The sequence below is a fragment of the Psammomys obesus genome, unplaced genomic scaffold (genome assembly GCF_907164565.1).
Source record: "Psammomys obesus unplaced genomic scaffold, mPsaObe1.curated_primary_1811, whole genome shotgun sequence".
Taxonomy (NCBI): domain Eukaryota; kingdom Metazoa; phylum Chordata; class Mammalia; order Rodentia; family Muridae; genus Psammomys; species Psammomys obesus.
This window is the reverse complement of record NW_026596040.1, coordinates 8,531,257-8,544,295: the sequence shown is the minus strand read 5'-3', so window position 1 is coordinate 8,544,295 and position 13,039 is coordinate 8,531,257. Positions and strand designations below refer to the sequence as shown.

At 35.4% G+C, this 13,039-nt stretch overlaps 1 protein-coding gene across 2 annotated transcripts in view; it reads right to left on the bottom strand.

The window, feature by feature from the left end:
* Positions 1-8,472: 8,472 nt before the first annotated feature.
* Positions 8,473-13,039, bottom strand: part of Ap3s1 (adaptor related protein complex 3 subunit sigma 1) — a 44,118-nt gene continuing 39,551 nt past the window's right edge. Inside the window, exon 6 of one of the 2 annotated variants that reach the window (XM_055622632.1) lies at positions 8,473-9,179. In XM_055622632.1, coding sequence (XP_055478607.1) covers positions 9,051-9,179 — 129 coding nt within the window. In that variant the 3' untranslated portion in view covers positions 8,473-9,050. The remainder of the gene's footprint in view (positions 9,180-13,039) is intronic. The other variant, XM_055622633.1, reaches the window with a different exon arrangement.

The following is a 13,039-nucleotide window of genomic DNA, read 5'->3' as shown; positions in this document are numbered from 1 at the left end:
CCTGCTCATCTTTAAGGATGACACTGGACAACAGGGTCCAACATCAGTGACTCCCTGAGCATGTGACTATTCCCGATAACCTACAGCCTTGACATTGTTGTGGTCTCTGGCCAGCACACCCTACCTCTAATCTTCCTGTACAAAACTGTGGGTGGAATATGGATCCCAGATCCCTAATTCTACATCCTGTTCTATAAATTCCACAAACTGTTTCAAAAAAGGCCCTGCCAGCTAGTTCTGTATCTGCTCACCAAATGCAGAGATTAGCGGGTGAGGTATTCCTTCTTGCTTTTTGTATTTCTTGTCAGCCACCCAAGCTGCTTGGTGACATTTGGCTTCCTACTGGTGTCAACCAGCTTTTTTCTCAGAAAACAGACATGACCCTAGAGATGCTGCCAGCTGCTGGTCAGCACCAGCTCCTGCATGTGAGTACCGACACAGCCCCACTTCTGTTTCCTCAGTCGTTTTTTGCTTGTATAACCTATCACCTATATTAAATACTACCTCTGTTCTGTTAGTCAGACTCCTGTCACTGCAAATGACATACATACATTTAAAAGAGGAAAAGTTAAGCCTGCTCATTTAAGCCCATGATTGGCTGGTTGTTGTTTGGGAGCCTGAGAGAACTAGAATATTGTAGAAAGGAATGCACAGTGAACAAAGCTGCTCAGATTACAGAAGACAGGCAGCAGAGGGAGAGGAGAGACTAGAGTATCCTATTCCCTTAATGATTTTACTTCCTGATACTAGGCACCATTTATACAAGCTCCACCTCCTTCCAGCAGCACCAGAGGCTAGAGATACATAAACTTTAGGGGCCATTCAAGAACTTAGCTATTGCAGTCTTTAAATACCTAGTGTAAGTACTGTTTTCCTGACTGGACTGTGAATTCATTAAAGCCATAGAGTACTCAGAACTTCCAAACTCCGAGTAAGCAATTCACAATTCTTTTAAAAAAATTATTATTATTAAATTATTTATTTTTAATTGAAGATAAAGACAACATTCTGATCAGTTTCACCTCCATCATTTCCTCCCAAGTCCTCCTCATCCTTCCAATTCCATGCCTTCTTTCACTCTCTTTTAAGAAAACAACTAGACAAATAAAAAGACAAACAAGGATCAAACAAAATAAATAAAAGAAAAAATGAAACTAAGGAGCATGAGAAATCCATCCATACACATAAACATACACACAGAGAGACCATAAAAATCTCACAGTTGGAAACCATAATACACAAGGAAAAGACCAGTAAGGTTAAAAAAAGAAACCAAACAAAGCAATATGAGAAAAAAGATCTTTTAATGACATTTATTTTGTATTGAAGCTTGTATAGGGTAAAATTAACTGTGTATATAGTTCTATGGATTTTGACAAATACTCAGAAAGGAGCATCTGTCACTAAAATGGCAACACAGAAGAGCTTACTCACCCAGGGTTCTCCTGTTGTCCTTTAGAAACTGTCCCTTCCCCTACCCCCAAGCTCTGGTAGAGACACTGTCATGCTCTTCATTCCCATCTTTTTCTCTTCTCTGAAAAGTCATATAAATGAAAGCATACATCATGCAGTTTTGAGTTGCTCTTATTTCAATAAGCAAAAATCAAATTCAATATTTTTTTTGACTGAATTTTAAATACCACAAATTACAGTATAGTTCAGATTCTGCTCTGGTGAGTGCCGTGAAAGCCTTAATCCATTTTGTATTGCCATATAATGAATTACAATAAATTTAGGGACTTAACAGAATATTTATTCATAGCGTCTGTTTAGGGTGCCACAAAGCTGCTTGTGGGACAGGGTTCAGTCTCATTTAAGCTCATGAAAGTGGTGATGAGATGATGTGTATGAGACAGCCCATGCCAGACTGCTGCTGTCCCAGCTAAACATATCTGCAGTGTTTCAAACTTGGCAAACTGCAGAGCAGGTGATCCCTGCCACCTCAAAATCTACTTAAACTTCAAGTCTACAGAAGCTGGAATTTGCCTGCTCTCGTGAACAGGACACAGGCAGCATGGGCTCATTGTGAATGAGAAAGACTTCTGCTTTCTAATGAGTTTGGTTGATTTCTCTCTAAAAATAACTCGAACTTCCTGTGCTTTGTTGTAGGGCCCTAGAAAGTGCTTAAGGGTGAAAGGATTAATCAGTATCTGGCTGCTGTTATTTCTACAAGTAACCCGTATAAATACACATGTTAAGGAAATGACGTCTAATTAGAGCCTCTGTTGGCAGCTTTCTAAGGGCAGGCCCTAGCTATGAGCATGGGACTCAGGTGGGTGGAGCATGGAGGGGTGGTAAATAAGGCCAAAGCCTTATTTATTTTATTTACTTTAGCGTCTACTTATGGGGAAAGTCTCACACGCATCAGTCAACAGTTTTGAAGTCTGGGTAGGAGTGTTTCTTCTGCTCCCATGTGAACATGAAAGCTCCAATAAAAACAACTGACAGGAAGTGAAGAAAGCACTACAAAGGCTTAAAACAGAAGCCTTAAAATCCCTGCCTGCTGAAACAAAAATAACTTCACTGGAAAAACACTACGATCTTAATTTTTGTGTGGTGGTAATGCAGACTCTCCCCAGCACTGGGAGGGCAGAACTGTTTTCCACAGTGCATGTAATTTCCCTGTTGGCAGCATGATCTAGATGCAAAATCCTATACTGAGGTATGCCCATAAACACCACACAGTATCTTCTATCTTCCTCCATCTCTGGCCACTCTACTACTGCTGGGTGCTCATGGAGTACGACACACGAGGAAGAATTCCTTGCAGCCTGATTCTGCTGCACAGCCTTGGCACAGGGCCTGTCCCGGGGTGCCCAGTGACACTCCTTTGGAGAAAACTGATTTTCCCTTTAACAATGGGTATCAAATGCAGACAGCTTCTTGGTTAGGTCCACTTGCCCTCTCTGTGCTGAGATTTTTGTCCTGTTTGAACTTGCATAGGTCTGTGCGTGTTGTCCATCTCTACGAATTCATGTGTTACCTGCCCTGAAGCATTGGGAAGATTCTGTTTCTTTGGATTCATCCATCATCAAATTAAAAAAAAAAAAAAAAAACAACCATCTTTCCTTGTCCACTAGAGGACTCTGTCTTCACAAGGCCTTTAGTGACAGTTCGGTGATCAGGTTTGCTCTTTGGTACCACTTATGTGACTTCTCAATTTCTCCTACTTTCAGGTTGTTCATGAAACTAGAAATGTCATCCCTGCTTGATTTTTTTTTTTTCAATTAGCCAAGTTAAATCCTTCCTTCCTCTCACACTTTTGTGTGAACAGAATATGTATTATTAAAGCAAAAATAAATTTAAAAAATACAAACAAACAAGCAAAGCCAGGCACGGTTGCATATACCTGTAACCCCAGCACCAGGGGTGTGGAAACAGAAAGGTCCTGAGAGCTCTCAGTCAACAAGACTACCCAGAATGCTAGGCTTCTAGCTTACTGAGAGACATTTTCACAAAGCAGTAAGGTAAAGTGCCAGAAGATATACACCTGACATACTGCTCTGGTCTCTAAATGCATGTCCGCCTACACACTCAACACAGAAAGAGACACACACACACATACACACACACAGTGCCGTTTACCAGGTCAATACTCTATGTATATGTGTATACATATATGTAATATGTATATGACACACATACCATGGTTTTCTTAATCTCTTCTAACAGGTATCACACTGACAGAGTAGCTAAAACTGGGCTGCAACCTGAAATTTGTAGTAGTACACTGTCATCTTCCAGGGCCAAAATGTAGGAAACAGATCCATCAATTCAGAGAACATGGACCTCCAACCCAGTCTCAAAAACATCACTAACACTGATTCCCAGGAACAGTAAGAGGGTGGGACCACAGGTCTGTCTTTAGTCACGCATGGCCAACTGTTTACAGTTGGGCAGTAAAACTATCAGCTCAATATAGAAATCTGGTTCAATTTCAACTTTTAGGGATTTCTAATAATATAAAAACTACATAACATGGTTTCAAAATAATGTGCTGTAAGAAAGTTTGCTTCTATTCCCAGTTTCCTGCCCTGTTTCACTAAATATGCATGATTTATCTTTGCATTTAACAAGTAAATAGCCCAGCATGGTGCTGTACGCCTGTAATCCCAGCACTTTGGGGAGGCAGAGGCTGGCGGATTTCTGTGAGTTTGAGGCTAGCATGGCCTACAAAGCGGGTCAAGGACAGCCAAGGCTACACAGGGAAACCCTGTTTCAGAAAAACAAAACAAAACAAAACAAACAACAAAACAGGTAAATACATGTACTCATTTCCTCTTTTTAGACAACTGTTATACTATGGCTTACCTGCCTGGCTCCTAGAGAGAAACCGCCTCTCGTGTCTCTGCATTTGAACCGGAACACTGGAGTTTTCCTTAGGACGAAGACCAAAGCATCAGTTCTTCCGGAGCCGTGTGTCTAGTTGATGCTGTACATCTTGGGACTTGTTACTTTTCAACATCAGGTAATCCAAGCCCTCATCATAAACTCTCAATCATTTCCTACATACAGTTTTTCCTGAGATGCATGTTATATGTTACATACATGTAACATACCAAGTATCTACTTCCTCATCTTCCTATTTTTACCAAGAAGTGTATTACAAGGACTATTTCTTGGAAACATTCGGAGACCTTTTAATTCTTCTTGGCAGTGCCACAGAAGCACACGGTGTGGATGTATCATGGCCTTTTGGCTATCCTTGACAGACACTGGGTCATTCTAGTCTTTTGCCATTCCAACTAGTACAGCAGTTACTACACTTTAACCGTTTTTCTTGTAGATAAGCAATTAATTTCATATACTATTTTGTATAAAATTAATGTAGTAAAGTTCTTTATATTAAAGGATATCAGCCAGGAGTGGTGGACACACCTGCAGTCTCAACACTTAGGAGGCTGAGACAGGATGATCACAAAGGCCAGCACTGGAAACAGATCCTGTTTTTAAAATCAAAGCAAGATAGACAGGAATCAAAAGGTGATACAAAACAAGATATATTTGTGTTTATTTTTCATTAAAATTTCCCACAGAGCTTGATATATTATTTTTAAAAAGTTAAACTAAATCACAATCCAGATATCAATATAAGCATTTTCTTATTTCCTCCAATCACTTCTACCATTGGATGTTGTCAATTCTGCTAAATTTTTGCCAAGGTGATGGGACATCTAATTCAACAGTTCTCAATCCTGTGGGTCGCGCACTCTCTGGGGGTCAAATGACTCTTTTACAGGAGTCACAAATCAGATAGCTTGTATATTAGATATTTACATTACAATTCATAACAGTAGCAAAATAATAGTTGTGAAGTAACAACAAAAATTTTTTATGGTCACCACAACATGAGGAACTGTATTAAAAGGATGGCAGCATTAGAAAGGTTGAGAACCACTGTTCTAATTGTTCCTTTAACCTGTGTTCCCCCTGACTAACACTGAGGTCAAGGGTTACTATGTATTTATTGGGTACTAAAATTATTGACTTGTTTTTCTTATCAATTAGTGTAATGTCGGTATGTCCACTCTACCAAGCCTTTTTTAAAATTTTTACCTACTACTTTTTTACTTTGTAAAAATATTTTTACAAAAATATTTTAATTCTTACAACACTTTCTGGTTCTTTCTTCTTAGACATTTTATATATGTAAGACTTGAAGAACCTGTTAGAAAACAATAGTATGTGTTCATTTACTCTGATACTCATATACATAGCTATCTGCATTAAAATACAGATATTTCAAGCCTCCCCCACTTTGATCTTGTTATATGTCAAGGTTATTCTGAATAAAAACAAAAACAGAATTGAGATTAAAAGTTTATGTCAATAAACTTACAAAATCATCTGGCTAAACACCTCATTTAGCCAATTAATTCCCTAACCCACTATACCATGTTTTTTTGTTTGTTTGTTTGTTTGTTTGTTTTTTATAGAGAAAATTTTTCTTGAAACTTCTGTTTTCCTATTTCAATTGAAACTTATTGTCATTTAGGTCTTCTGCAAAGCTATGGTTCTAAGATTCCCCCATGTACAGTGAATTTCCCTCATTTCCCACCCTGGCTATACCTATTCATGACTAGATCATCTCATATTTTAATTTAACAATAATTTTACAATGTATTTTGGTAGTCCACAGGTTTCAAATGATAATTATAAGGTAAAAGAAATAGATTTTTTGAAAGCTTACATATATGAAAATATATTTATTATCTGATATATAAACTGAAACCTTACTGGTACAGAATTGTGCTGAAATTTTTTCTTCAAAATTTATAAAGTCATCTCTCCTTGTATTTTATAAAATAGTTTTTATCTCATGGATAAAAACTTGTTTTTATCCTTACCTTGTCACAGACTTTAGAATCATAATGTGTCTAGTGTCATGATCTGAATGTATACCTGGCCTCCATCAATGATGAACCAATCCAAACCTTAATCTCCAATAATTACAATAATAATATAAAAAAAACAGAACCTTTAAGAAGTAACTAGGTCCTAGAAGTGAAGCTCTCATGAATAATGCCTTTAAGGGTACTGACGGGAGACCAGCAAGATGGCTCAGGAGTAAAGGTACTTGCTGCCAAGCCTGTGCTCAATCCTGGAACAACCACCCACACACAACTCTGACCTCCACAGATATACTGTAATGGCCATGTACACACACACACACACACACACACACACACACACCCTTAAAAAGAGGCCTAACAGAGCTTGTTTGCCTTCTCCCACCATGTGAAGACATAACAAGTAGATGCCTTCTACTAGGAATGTGACCTCACCTAAAAAACAAATAAGCTGAAGGCTTCATCTTGAATGAAAACGTCCAAAAATATTAAAAAACTAGTATCACTTTCTTATAAGCTACTTTGAGCTTTTTAAAGTAGCTCAAAAGGAGACACTGCTCAGAACTCTTAAGTTGAAATGCTAATTCCCAATACAAAAGAAGGAGGCCTTTTAGACGTCATTATGTCATGAGGATGAGGCCTTTATGAACGGGATTAGTATCCTTAAGAGGTCCCAGAGAACTAGCTAGTCCATTTCTATCTTCTAAGGACACAACTAGGGTGTTTGTTTGGACCAAAAATGAAGATCCTTGCCAGACAAAAATTTGATTTCTTGATCTGTAATGTCTTAGTCTCCAGAACAGTGAAAAATAAATATCTGACACTTTATGTTCTTTTAATACATAGCACCAGGCCAATGAAGGCACGAGTATGAGTCTTTTTACTATGCACTTTGTGAGCCCTTCAACTTCAAAACTTTGCATTCGTTTTTCTTCATATTTACTTGGGTTGTAAAAGTTTTGAAATAATGAATAGTAAAGACATTTCAGATCACCTTTAGAAAGTAAAAGTAAAAATGGATAATTATTCCATGAAATTCCATAGGTAAGAATTCTGAAAACAGGAAATTCACAGGGTTTAGAAGTACAAATATGAATAATCTATGTTCAAGTGAACGTTTTTTCCTTGTTATATTTTGAAACACCCAAAAGTTTTAAGTTCCTGGCTACACTTTATGGTAAGTCAGCCACGAATAAACATCTAGAAGACTGACGACAGGGACATTAAGTAACCCACTCCACCTTTCGCTTGCTCGCTCTACTACTGGCTATTACCGTTCCTCAACTATACTAAGCACATCCTTGGATGTAGGCACTGCTGTTTACTATTTCTTCTTCCTGATCATTCTTACCCCACAAATTCCCATTTGTATGACTTTGGTCTAAGTCTTTTAATATTTCAGAACTGGTGGAAATTGTAAAAACCAAACATTCATTTTCCTTTTACATCAATATGATGGAGTCTGTGATTCCACAGAGAAATAAATATGCTTCATTGTAAGAAAAAAAAAAAAACCTCTATGAATAACAGATTATTTTGCCTTATTGCTTAAAGTGGTGAAATAAAGAGGAAAAGTTTGAAAAAAAAACAAAACAATTAGAAGTGCTTTTTTCCCCTTAGAGTTCTTAGAGTAAAATTCATAAATAAACCTGAAGAAGTGCTTCAAAGACAACATGCCGGAAAGAGAACAATTATATAGAAAACCATGGTCAGTTCCTGAGGTAAGACCACATGAGAAAATATGGACCAGTGACAAGAAATTAGAACATGTGCTAGGATTTAAAGGGCAAAACCAACCAATCAAGATTCAACAGTTAGTTTAGCTATTATTTTATAACACTATCCTCAAAAACAGCTACCTGCTGACAACAGTGTTCATCATCTGGGCAAGAATGTGAGGCAAAGAGCATAATGCAAGGATATTTATAGAAAAACAAAACAGTTCTCTAATATTTTTGAAAAAATAATACACCATTTCCCACTGCAAGTCTCATCATACAGAATAAACACCCTGAGATACACACTCAATCTGTGACACGGCAGTTTCCGAATGATTCATTCAGTGAGCTTCTGAGAAATAAAAACATGAGTATGAATTGAAAAAGCCAACACTGACAGGTGCTTAACAGTGGTAAAATATACTTTTATTTACTTTTGTAAGTCAGAAGGTTGTAAAAAAAAATTATTGCTAAAGTAGATACCAAGCAAAACAGAAAGGTACTTTAGAAGTCCAGTTACCTTGGAGTTTATTTATACTAAGGAAAAGGTCATGTTTTCATGCAATACATACTTGGTTCTTTAAATAACAATTGTGACAAACAGCAGAAGGAATTAGAGAATGCTGCACTTGTGATCCATACAAAACATCAACATCTTGGGTTGTACATAATTAAAGAAACATCTCACTTTTCGAATTACGGTAATAGCCAATATATAGAGGCATGCCTTTATGTGGGCATAGGAACGCAATGTAGAAAAGAAAAAAAAATCACACGGGAATTACTCAATTTCTTTAAAATCACTGAGCAAGAAAAGCAACATTGAACTTCCATACTGATTTTATGCAGCTTCTATACAGTACCTTGACTTAAATCCAAGAGCAAAGTTAAGACTCTCCTCCTCTATTTTTGGTAAACAACTGCATGGTAAACTTAGATGACTTCCCTCTGGATTTTACCTGGGAGTGGCCTTTTTAATATTTTATTTAAAAGAGGGCAGGTTTGGCACTTTTATACTGATGTCACCAATGTTAATATTTCTTGGGATCTCAGGAAGATTCATATTCTTTACAGCTGATACAGCACGGGCTGGAGCTCCCGCTAAGCCAGCCTGTATACGGAAGCAAATAAAAGAAAAAGAAAATGTACAACTCAGGTGTAGCTCATTACAAACAAACCAAGCAATGGAAGACAATGATAAAAGATTTTCACATCACAAGCTTAGAGACCAGATGGTAGTTTGAATCAGTATGAGATGGTTACTTTGAAATACTAATCTATAAAGAGAAAACAGTTGACACATTAGAAAATACAGTGAATACATGCAATAACAATGTAAAGAAAGATTTAAGAACGAGGTATGTGTGCTACCCAGATACCACACACAATGTTCAAATAAAAGCTAAATTTTTAGGTACAATTTAACAGTCATGAATTTTGAAGAGTTTATATTAGTTTCCTTATTAAACATCTTGTTTATTTTAAAATAGAAATTATGATCAATATATGTTTGTGAGATAAAAGTAACAGTAATTATTTAATGTCTTCATTCAGGGCTAAACCCTTACAACATTTCAAAATACTGAAATTGGTCTTAATACTGTGGGGGGCTCTTCCAAGCTTTTCTAAGAAAGATCTAAAAAAAAAAAAAGAAAATCAGGGAAGTCTTAGTCCAAAAAGAATAATTCTTCCCAAAATTGAAACTTCATTGAGACTCTCCCGAGCTAGCCATCAGTGGAAATCTAATGATTAAACATGCTTTGTCATCTGAAGTAGACTCAACAACACATGCTGAGTTTCAACCACACAAACTTGGAGAAATAGTATATACAACGAATTTAAATTTACAGTTATTACCATTAGTGCATAATATTTGGCTTCCTTTAATAGAAACATTTATAATTTATCAAATAATTTGAAAAAACTAAGCTTAAAAATTAAGGAAAAATACATATATAATTTTTTGAGTTGTATTAATAGGCTTCACTGTCAAGATTTAACATATACCAATACAATTTCGTGTTTTAAAAAAATTCAGACTATATAAAAGCAAAGCCAAGAAATACATCTGAGTTCAGTGGCACTGTTTTACATAAAACAAACAAACAAAAAAATCTTCCCCTCTGATCAGTTACACATATGAAAAGACAATGTCCATGAAATTAGATGTAATAGTTTTAAAGTCCCTTTTCATACTTTAAGTGTTTTTCTTCTGTAATCCTACCTCTTTTAATTAAAATAATAATAATAATAAAGCTGTTGTTACCTGAGAAAAATCTTGACTGATACAAAATAGGCCAGTGTAAACTATTTGCTGAATAAAGGATACAAACATTGTTAAGCAATAAAATAAAAGCCATGGATTATCAATTTAGGATTGGAAATAGAAAAATTAGTAAAATTGTATTAATAATAGATATGGTCTACACAGGCAATGATATGAGTGATAATGGATGAAAGCTCCATACCCAAGTCCAGAGAGGGTGGGAGAATTCAATTTCTGTAATTTAATGAAGGTTGTTTTTGATGCAAGACTGAAAATTTGGTTGACCTCTTCATTTGTACCTACCTGAAAGAATGAAGCTTATAGTACAGCCCACTTCCTTCCCACCCCCCAACATATTAAAGATATAACTAAATATCATATCTTCAAAATAATAAAACTGAATATATAGCATATTGAAAAGGATCTTTAATTTGATAATTTCAAAAGTCCTAGCTATCAAAATTTAGAATGACTTCGGATCAAAGAAGAATCCAGTTCAAAGAATTAATACCCTATAAGTTTTCTTTTCTCAAAAGTATGTTGTCTGCAATGAAACAGAAATTACTTCAAAGCTGTAAAAATCTGGAGCTACCATAATTTTTCCAGGTAAAGGAATTGGTAAATTTTCAAATTCCAAGATCAGTTTGCTATTACTGTAGTGTGGAATTTCCATAAAGGCTTATATATGAAAAGTTGACTATGGAAAATTATTTGAATGTAAATATTTTAAAATCTATAAATTGAAAGATTTTATTATTGTGAAAGAATATGTCTTATTTTACTGGTTTTATATTTTACCTTTATAAATGGGAAATCTATTTCTCTGTATTAACTACCGAGAAGCCTTGTTTTCTATAAAACTCTGATGGTATAGCTAACTAAGCTCAGGCAAAGAAAAAGAGAAACATTCTGTTACATTTCATTAAACCATTTCTATGACCAAAGATGGTGTCAACTCTTAGCTGCTAATGAAAATATATAAAGTCACCACAGAAACTGATGCCACTGGCATTTATGTGCCACACAGTGCTATGCAAAACCAGAAGTTTCTAAGTGCAACAATCTAGACCTCTTCTAAACATATGCAGCAAGCCATAGACATGCAGAGGATGGGAGCTATTTAGACCACGCAGATGAATTAGCAGAATCAAATTATTTCTCAAGCATGTTCAATGCTTTTGTGCAGTACATATATCAGGAAAGTAAATGACAGTAAACGATGAAATATACATTTTAACATTAATTAAGCTAATACTTAAAGAGATCAGATTCTGCAGAATATATGAAGAAAAATAGGACTACTGATCACTTCGTAAAGCTTACACGAGTTACAGATGTTTAAAGATAAATTATGACTTAAACAAAAAGACTGTGTTACTCAAATAACACCAAAACAGAAAATAAATTTCATTTTCAGATGTCCATGACTGTCAAGTCTGAAACAGTTTTATTAAAACATAAAATGTGGAAAAGGTAATTTCCCATTAGGAAAAAAAGTCAGTTTTCTGACAGAGGTGAAAGAAATTTCCATCTTGGCTAAGTTTTGGTTTTTTTGTTTGTTTGTTTTTTGTTTTGTTTTTAAAGAACTACTCGAAGCAAATAACTTCTACTAACAACTTTTCCAGCAGCAACATCTACAGTAATTAAGTTTACTTCACTTTTTACTGGTATATTAGATATATAAAATTTTAAATGTAAAATATCATAGCTCATAAAGATTTGGGGTTGCATAGCAGACACAAAGCAAACACAAGAAGAATGAAGTTCCACTGGAGAAATAACTTGCTTCCATCGGTTACACTAACACACTACCATGGCAGCTAAGCAGCAGCCACTCAACTAACAAAAACAAATATATGGATCCAAAGCAGCTAAGAGTATGAACTGGATGAAAGAATGAAGTACCACAGAGAAAAGAATGGTCATGTTTTCTCTCCCATGAGATTAAATAAATTAACAGAATTCAGAGAAAGAAAACAAAATGAAGTCTGCAGGTATACCAAAATGAGGCCAAACAGATAGAAGACTTGTACAGACATACTCTTGGGAATTTCAAGCACCTGAATCACAAAGATAATAATGGATGAATATGATTTGTTTTTGGTTTTGTTTTTAAATTGCCAGACCCAAAAATAAACAAAATATGTGAAAGCAAAACTGAAAAAGCAGCACTGCTAAAATATATTTGAAAGAACCTGGAAACTTCCTTTTCTTCATGCAGTAATCAATTTTTCTTGAAGAAAAATAGAATTTAAGTTTATTATTAATTATTTCATAATGTATATAGTACCATTCTACCATCTTAAAATATTTTCTTCAAGTTTGAAATATAGCATTATAAGATGGTAGCTGGAATAAACTACACAAACTAAGAAGTCTTTACCCTTCCTTCTGGAAACTGCTATATGAACATTCATAATTTTGACCTAACAGCCAAATCAAGTAAGACCAAAATCAATAAACATGGTATTAAATGGTTTCAGACTCAAAATCATTAACAAAATAATGATGTTTTAAATTAATGTTTTTCAGTAAACAGAAGGTCTCAAATCTTTTAATTTCTTAGTGTAAGGCAGATTAACTTTTAATGTGGGAATTTATATATCCTTGTTCTTTCAGAGCAGAGTGTCATCACCTGTAATCCCAGAACTCAGTTAAAAGTCAGCCTGAGCTACTATATAGCCAGACTGTATCTCAAAAAAAAA